The 9,203-nt window shown below is 35.1% G+C and overlaps 1 protein-coding gene across 1 annotated transcript in view; it reads right to left on the bottom strand.

The window, feature by feature from the left end:
* The window catches only part of lsamp (limbic system associated membrane protein), a gene marked incomplete in the record, with an annotated part of 297,382 nt that overhangs the window by 53,378 nt on the left and 234,801 nt on the right, over positions 1-9,203 (bottom strand). Inside the window, 1 exon segment of the mRNA XM_024258139.2 lies at positions 6,152-6,277. Within this exon segment, the coding sequence (XP_024113907.1) occupies positions 6,152-6,277 (126 nt within the window).

Raw genomic sequence — 9,203 nt, 5'->3', positions numbered from 1 at the left:
GGGCAAGATGAGGGCTTGATCTTATTGAGAAGAGAACGAATGTCGTTCATTGTAACTGGGAGGAAATTTGACCAAAGCTGTGAAGATTGAGGGCAGAATAAGGGGTGAAAGCTGGTTGGAGAAGGGATACTTGCAGTAACATCTGAGATCTTAGTCATGAAGGCCTGAAGAAATGTACTAAGGTCAGATTGGGAGAGTTTGGGGTGTAGTGAGGAAGAGGGAGACACAAGGGAATTTATTGTATTGAAAAGAGTTTGGGGGTTTCTTTTGTTTGATGAAATGAGTTTATGAAAGTATGTCGACCTAGCATGTTTGATCATTTCATTTAGAGTGAGGACCAATTCTTTAAGATGTAGCCTGTGCACTTCCAATTTGGTTGTTTTCCATAAACGCTCATTTTTCCGACAAAGTCTCCTAAAACTGCGTATTTCCTCGTTCATCCAAGGAAATGACTTTTTGGACATAGCTGACTGTCTGACAGGGGCAATTATATCTAAGGGCTCAAGACCCACCTTTTTAATTCTGCTTTTAGTTGATCTTATGTCCTTATTTATTCTATTAGTTTTAATATATGTTATTATTTTTATATATTATGTTATTTATTTTATCTTGTGAATTTATTAATATTTTCAATAATATTTTATGTCTCTTATTTAAACATTTTACTATGATTTTAAACCCAGTGTTTCCTGTGGGTTCTATCATATCAGGGCTTGTCTGCTTGGTCTGGGGTCGTTGCCGTGGTTCTCGCCCTTGCTGGGGCGGCTGGAGTTCTGCACTGAAGCCTCACAGCTGTGGAGTGGACTCCGTTGCTGTCCCGGTCTGGGTGGGTGCCATGGCGATGTTCTTTTGACCGAGCTGGTCCTGGTATGACAGAATCCTCAATACTGTTTCCTCACAGCAGAGCCAAGCCTTAAGTTTATTTTACAATTCTCATTTATAAGTCATTTTTATAAATATTCATTGTGTGGGGGATCATGGGTTGTATGTGTTGGGGGGTGGGGGAGTTGAAGGTTTTTTTTTATTGTATATGTTTTTGTTTTTAATGTAAAGCGCTTTGCGCTGCGTGAAGTATGAGAAGCGCTTTTTTATAAATACAATTTGATTGAATTTGATTTGATTGATGTGTGATTCCTCCCATGACAAAGGTGGACAGGATTTGGACCAAAACATTTTTAGCCTAAATGCCAAAAAACATAGTTGCGCAGGTACACTGCAAACACGGTATGCACTTTCTTTGCTGCTTTTCTGCACGCAGCGGGGAGGAGGGGGGGCTCCTCACATGCTCTCACCAGATACTCCTCTGACAGATGAAAACGCACGCGGATGTTAGAGCGGCCGCGAACAAAAAGGTCCAAGTCGTGTCATGTATCTTTCTACAGTAGACGCAGACACCGTGCTATTTCTAATGTAACAAAAACATGATTTGTTAGTGCAGTAACCTGTCCAAACACCGCACTAGAATACACCAGATTCTAGCGTCTATCTGTTCAAATGAGACGTCTAGCAGCGTTATTGATCCAAGAGGAGTGTATTCTAGTGGTTCACAGGTGACTAAAGTGTTGATTATCAAAGATAAGTCCAGGAAATTTGAATAAAAGGAGGGGAATGAATATAGATATCAGCACTGTAAAAAACAATGATCATATTACTTTAACAGACTGAAAGTTCATATTGTGCCTCAATAATAATAAATGATATGACATAAAATGTAAAATTCATTAAAATGCAGCATCATTCATTTTTATTTCCACTGGTATTGCTCTTTAAAGTGAGAAAATCATTTGATATAATCTGCATTTTGATACTTAACTGGAACTTTGTTTATTTGTTACCTTAAAATGTATGTGATGACACGTTAGTATTTATTGATACTTTTATTTTAATATTGGAAAGAGCGTTAAATGAACATATTGTGTTTTAAATAGTACTAAGATAAAAGGTTTTGAAGAAAATTAAAGATATATTTATTTAAAAAATAGTTATATATCATAGATTACCAAGGTAATATATTGATTATTACAAAGTTTGGCATATCAAGACACTATCGGTATCATAAGTCATGTATGGTGAATTGCATTGTATCATCAGTTACCCTGAGATCTCCAGCCCTATTGGCCAGTCTAGTACAGGGTCACACGGGGGATGACAACCATCCACGTTTTCATCATCATGTGTTTGTTTTTCCCCTGTATTTTTTAACATAATAAACATTCTGTGAACATCTGTGCTCTTTGCCAATAACTGAGAGTGGCTGAGTCAAGTGAGACTACAACTGAGTGAGGCATGCCGAAGCATGAAGCAGTGAGACTACCAGCTGCTACCAGAGTCTCTCCCAACGGGCCCCAACATGCACTTAAGTGTCAGTAGATTTGGGAGTTCTCAAGATATTTCAAACTTGTATAAAACAACAATAAAAAAGGATTTTAAATTGCATATTTGCTTGTGTAAAAGTGTTAGTTTATGAGACTTAATCCCACTTAGGATGCTGAAAGGAACTTGCATGGATTTGGATGTTTTTTTTTTTAATTTCCTTTTTGTAATAGCAGATCCGTGAACTGCCATGACATAGAAAAAAGAAAAGAAAACATTTTAAGTGCCAAATTGTAATATGAACTAATTGATTTAAATTATGCTTAAAAATTTCTTTTTTTTCAACTCCAATGTTTTGGTTTACCACAATAAAGTAAAAAGTCAAGTATACTGTACTTCTGGTTTTTATTATTGATATACAGCATTTTCTGCACTTCAAAAACATTAAGACACCTTATACTGTATGTGGAACAATTCTGCTTAGACACTACACAACATGCTGTAAAAATGTCTGTTTTTTATGAGTTGCAAACAAGATTTGGTGTTATCACGAATATGCTAACTTGGCCAACATGTAGCACGGCAGACTGTTTTTTTATGCGTTGCTAACAAGGTTGTGAGTTGGTGCAGCCACAGTAACGTTTCTTTTAGAAGTATGTCTGTATTTTTATGTGTTACGAACAAGATAAGGAGTTACAGGTATTGCGAGTATTCTCATCTGGCTAATAGTGGCTATAGTGTTGGAGTGGGCATTTTTTGTGGCTAATGTAAGAGCTGTAAACAAGGAAGAATGTATTTAACAAACATTAGTGTGTATTACTGAGGAGATACAGGCCTTTGTGTGGATTTACTGGGCCATATGGTATTTTGTATACATCATTTTTCCTTATTGTGCGATAAGGATATATCTCATGATATAAACCAGTTGTCAAGTTTTAACATTATGTTGCTCATGACAGAAATGTGTAATCATCAGAAGGTTGTTTAGATTGAAATATTTATGTCCTATTGTACTTTAAATATAACAGATGCACTGAAGGGAGATGGTGCCGCATTTTTGTTACGGTAACTAAGAAAAGGCATACATAAGACAAACATAACTGAAAGTTAACGCAAAATGTTTCAAGTTTCAAAATAGAACATAAAGAAAAAAGACCAATAAACTGCTTGATCAGTTTCATTTTAAAACAAAATATTAATTCTACAGAGAAATTCTAATGTTTTCAAGTTTCAGAGCAAACATAAAATGACATTTTTGTCAAGATCCTGTGAATAAACTAGGAACTAAAAGCCCATTCTCCAAATTTCTTCTTAAAGTTTAAACTGTTGCTGCTGTACAGGTCTGAGCTTTGTTGTTTTTGCTCGAGAATGATCATATATGTCTGAGACTGACATACGTATATAAAGGTTGAATGTATTTATAGTTTTAGAAGGAGCATGCCTTCTGCAAAGTTTGCAGTAAAAGTTAAATGTAATACCTCCACCATTTCATTTTTAAGTCACCGGCCAAATTAGCCAGTAGATTAAAGAATAAATCTCGCAGCCAAACATATTTTTTTCTGGCCAAATTATAACTCTACTTTACACAGAAATAGCTGTTTTTTTTTAAAGAAAAGACATAAAAGTAATTTATAAAAGGTAGGAGCACATGTTTATTGTCATCTAACTGTAAACTCAAATTCAAAAACGCTGGAAAAACAAGGACAGATTTACAAGAGACTTCCTAGTTTGGCTTCTAGGTGATCACATTTTATAATGAATCACAACAAAGAATGCCTGAAAACAGCATCATGTGTTTAATGTTATTATATATCATCATTGACATTAAATCTGCAGCTTTGAGGGGCGGGACACTTTAGCAAAACATCTGAGAGGTCACAGTTTTTGGTGCAACACCAGCTCTGTAATGCTACAGACGCTACTAAAACACAGTGGATTCAATTCGGTTAATATTTAGTAAAAAAAAAAATGTTATTAATGTCCGTTGAATTAATCTTGTTTTTTCCTTCATGTCTTAAAGACCGGTCCATATAAATACGTTCGACGTTAAACCGGTCTGTGTTTATATAAAGGACTCACGGAGGAGCTAGTTAGCATTAGCATGATAGCATTAGCTCTGTGTTTATATAAAGGACTCACGGAGGAGCTAGTTAGCATTAGCATGATAGCATTAGCGTCTAACAACAGAACTGTCTTGAAATGATCACCTTTAATCCATCTGTCTGTTGCTGCTTTGAGGAAAGCGGCTTTATCCTCCAGTTCAGTTATCAGTCAAACTAGACGCTACAAAAGTGAAGTGACCACGAGGGTGGGGTGATGGTCTCCTGACATGTGTGTGTTTACCTCACGTGCAGTCACACAGCGGAGGAGAGGACAAAAGAAATTCACCAAAAAAGAGCTCCTAAACATAACTGATTAGATGCAAACATTTACTCACTATAAGGTGACTAACTCTCTAACATTCACTCCCCAAAGAGGAGAAAATGCTCGCAACTGGCAAGTGTTTTTCAGACCCTTCAAAATAAAAGTCTATCACGATAGACTCATTTTCTGTCAAGAAAAAGTTCTATTGCGATAAATATTGTTTTATCGTCCAGCCCTACGTGTAGATAAAACAAGCTTTTGATCTTCATACAAGACAGGAGCAAAACCAAAATGTGGCATTTATATTTTTTTCTTTATCTCTTACACTTCCTAAAAGAAAAAAAAAGTAAATAAAGATTGTCTCAATTTTGTGACAACAGTAATAACATTCATAAAAGATGTTTGTAAAAGAAGCCTCATCATGTGGCAGTTAGATTGAGAGAAAGAAATCCTCCTACTTTAAAGTGTGCACACAAAATGAACCGTTTTCCAATTTGTTTTGCTTCCAGGTGAGTGAAAACAGATGAGTTTGCTTGAACTTGTCAGCAGTGTGATAAAGTGATATGGCATTTGATAAAAAGACAGAAATAAAACGGCATCATATCAGTGCGAACTTGTTATCCAGCTGAAATATTATCAAGTGGAGTATCAACATCCATCAGACTACAAACCACCGGCAGTTCCTGCAAACAGGATTCATTCCAACAGCAGAACTATCACTAATGTCTTAAGGCGCATATGAAGATGTGCATCATCTTCAGCATCTATAATCATTTAGCAGATTGCTGGGAGCTTGTTTGGAGGCAGGATGTCTTCAAGATACTGACCCGAAGAAGCAGAAGTATGGGGTAAGATAACTTTCAAAAAGAAACATATTGATAAGTACAAAGTTATGCACAAGTTAATATTTTGTGCAAAACTTTGCAGAAAAAATATGAACACAACATTTAATTTTACATTTAACAGTTCTCTTTAGAATAGGAATTTTGTTTTGAATACGACTTTTCTTTGTCTTGAATACGAAAAAGTAAGTCACGGGGTCACAGGCTTATACATCGAGTGCCGGAACATCGATCCAACTGAGTGAGCATGCGCATATATATATATATTGTACTTTTTTTTTGTTCTTGCATGCAGTTAATAACCATAAAGATAAAGAGACTTAATAAAAAGATTAGAAGTCCTAATCTCCATGGAGAGGCTCTGCCTTTAATTTCCTGTTAGATCTTGAGAGTTTTATCGCCAATTAAAATCTTTACATTAGAGCGTGAATGATGTGAAGTGGCAGTGTTTGCACTACACTTAATTACTTACCCTCAAAACGTTAGAATTAAGACATAAATTAGACAGAACATGTCATACATTACTGATTCTACACAGTTTGAAAAGGTATCTGGTTGGACAAAAAGGTGCAGTTTTAAGTTTAGAGCAGAATGGCTCTGTTTTCATCGTAATGATTGCTGATTGCTCTTACCTGAAGGATCCAGCAGCCGCCAGGTGATGGTTGGTTCTGGTCTGCCGGTTGCCAGACAGCTGAGCGTCACATTGCTGCCCTCGTTCACAATGATGTCTTCTGACACCTTGTAGATGCTGGCTGGAACTGAGGACAACACAGACTGAGGGTTAGTGAAGTTCTGAGAGAAGAGTATTCATCACATAAGCAGTTTTATACTTTGAAAATGAAGTTCGATCTGGGATTGGTTAGACAGCTTTATGGAATAATTGTTTAAAAAAGATACAATACTTTGGTTGTTTTTTGTCATAAAAATTACTTAATTAAAGAGATCTAAAACTGTTTTCTTCCTTTTTTGTATGAATTTGATCACATAAAGTATTGTTCCCTTATATATTAAAAATGCAAGAAACTCCCTTTAAGATCAGGTGACTAAGAAATTCTCAAATTTGTCAAAAAACACTACACTGCATTTATCATTATTCTATTATTTTATCGTTTGTCCATAAAGTGTATTTTTCATCTTAAATTTTTCAATGGCTACTTTCTGACTTTATTTGTATTCATTGTTAGACACAAAACATAACAAAATGAACTTTTTTGAATATGCAAATGTGACCAGCAGTAAAGACACTTCTAATATCAAAATCCACATGGAAAACTCACTTTAGATGGAATTTTTTAAAAGGTTTTTTCCTTTTCTTTTGAAGCCGTTCATGAGGGCCCCCTCATGGGAGGTCAACACTGTTCATTAATTCAGTACAAATGTTCAACCATTTCCCAGCATGCCAAAAGAACAGAAAGAAACTCGACTTTAAGGCTAAAAACATTGACACTCATACAAATGAAACTAGAAACCCCAAGCAATAACTCAGGAATTTAAACAGATTTTAAAAAGCAGCTAAACAGATAGTACGGCTGGACAGCTCCGCTCGCCATTTTTGTTGAAGCACTAATGTTGGGTTGGGGGTGTGAGGGGCTGTAAGATAATGGGAGAGAGTGTAAACAAAGGGTTGATGGGACATTATTGATGGGAACATTGAAAATATACATGTTCAGTGTACTAGAAGGCTGAACTGGCATCATTTTTGGTATCCTAATGAATTAGAAAAACTTAAGTAAACTAAAATGTATCATATTTCAAACAGGCATTTAAAGAAAATATAATATTCACTTAGTTACAAGTTAATTCTTGATTTTTTTTAATAACAGCTGATCAAACATTAACAGCATAAAACTGATCAGATTCATGTTCAGCTTTTTTTTTCAAAGTTATGATTTTCTAAAGGAAATATAAACAATTATTATAATATTGTTTATTTCCAAGGGACTTAAAAAAACAGGTAAAAAAATTCAGCACTTTGGGCCTCCTTGACTGTGGTGGAAGGTGCTTTATAAATCAATAAATTAAGTGAAAAAAAAATAAATAAATCATGATCCTAAAACTTTGCACTTTATATTTCACTTATTAATATATCTTATATAGCCTCTGTACTTGCACAGATACGTTAATCAAAGCTAATATTGTTTAGTTATGAGGGAGTCCGGAAAAACAAATTTTAATAAAATAATCCAAGAATTGAAGTCCAAAAAACTAGGGCTGGGCTGATAAAATCGAGCCAAGTTTAATAGATCAATAATCAATCCACAAAAGCCCTAATTACTATATAGTCCACTTTATAGTGCGGTCGCCATTTCTAGTGCTGTCTGAATCTACTAATTCCAAAATCGAGTGCACTGAACATTGTGTCCGAATTACCTTTAAAATCAAGAGCACTATATGATTTTTTAGTAGTCAGGGGTTAGGGGGAAATTCGGACACAACCGTAGAGATTAATAAGGCATAATGCTAAAGTCTGCTAGCTTTATGCTTCAGTATAATGGGGTTTCCCATAGGACTCTTTTAATTAAATGTTTTTTAAAGTAACCATTTGTGGTCTAAAACTGTTTTTTACTCATACTTTCATCTGGGGATGTCCCGATCCGATCACGTGAACGGAAATCGGGGCCGATCATGTGATTGGGGACTCGATCGGAATCGGACTCCTTTGTCCGATCAGGATCGGACATTTCATTTATTTTCATTATGATCAGAGCTTTTTATTTCATCTTATCTTTACGGATAAATACTCCACTACAAGTCTGCATGTCATGAACAGATCACAAAATGTCATCACCAGAAAACGCAGCAGAAAACGGCAGAGGCTCCGGCAGAATGCTAATGTAAACAAAGCTAGCTAGAAAGCTAACTTCCGGGATCAATAACTCTTTTAAAAACGCTTTAAACTGACAGCAAGTGTCTCTATTGGTTTGTCATAACTCAAACAACAACCTCTAAAGGAATTCCAACAGAAAAAGTTTTTGTTTCTTTTTAATGTGAAGCCCTTCATGCTGCAGACAGATGGCTAAACAGCAACTGCTAACTGCTACATGCTAGCGCCGTGATTTAACTCCTTAGGACCCGAGCTGTCCTTTGATATGCCTGTTTTATTTATCTGACAGAGAAATAACAGTTAAGAAAATTAACTACAGTGGTAATAAAACTGGAAATGTGATGTCTTAAGAACTTAAAAAAGAAGCACATAATCTTAAAAAGAAATAAATAAAACTAATAAATTAAAACTAATAATGATATCAGCTATTCATGAACATTCATCAAATTTTATGCTAAAACAAAGTCAGAATTTATTTTTAAGAATTTTAAATGAGGACAGGAATCACATTTGGTCAAAATGTTCAATAGCTCTAAAGATGTTAAAGCTAAAGTCACTAAACTTTATCACATGACTAATTATAACTTATATAACAGGAAAATTGTATTTTCTTTCCTAGTTTATATTTTCTGTATTTTTACTTGTTTATTAAAGCTACTACACAGAAGTGTTTTATTTAAGTTTTTAATGATAAAAGAAGGTTAATGAAATATAAAGAAGGGACAAAATAAATCTGTTTCTTCAGTTTATCCATGTTTTAAATGTCTTATAAAAGTATCGGATCGGGACTCGGTATCGGCAGATACGCAAAATCAAATGACTCTGAATCGGATCGGGCCCAGAAAAAACCTGATCGGGAC

Source organism: Oryzias melastigma, linkage group LG13, assembly GCF_002922805.2.
Source record: "Oryzias melastigma strain HK-1 linkage group LG13, ASM292280v2, whole genome shotgun sequence".
In the NCBI taxonomy this organism is placed as follows: domain Eukaryota; kingdom Metazoa; phylum Chordata; class Actinopteri; order Beloniformes; family Adrianichthyidae; genus Oryzias; species Oryzias melastigma.
This window is presented reverse-complemented; position numbering and strand designations above follow the sequence as displayed.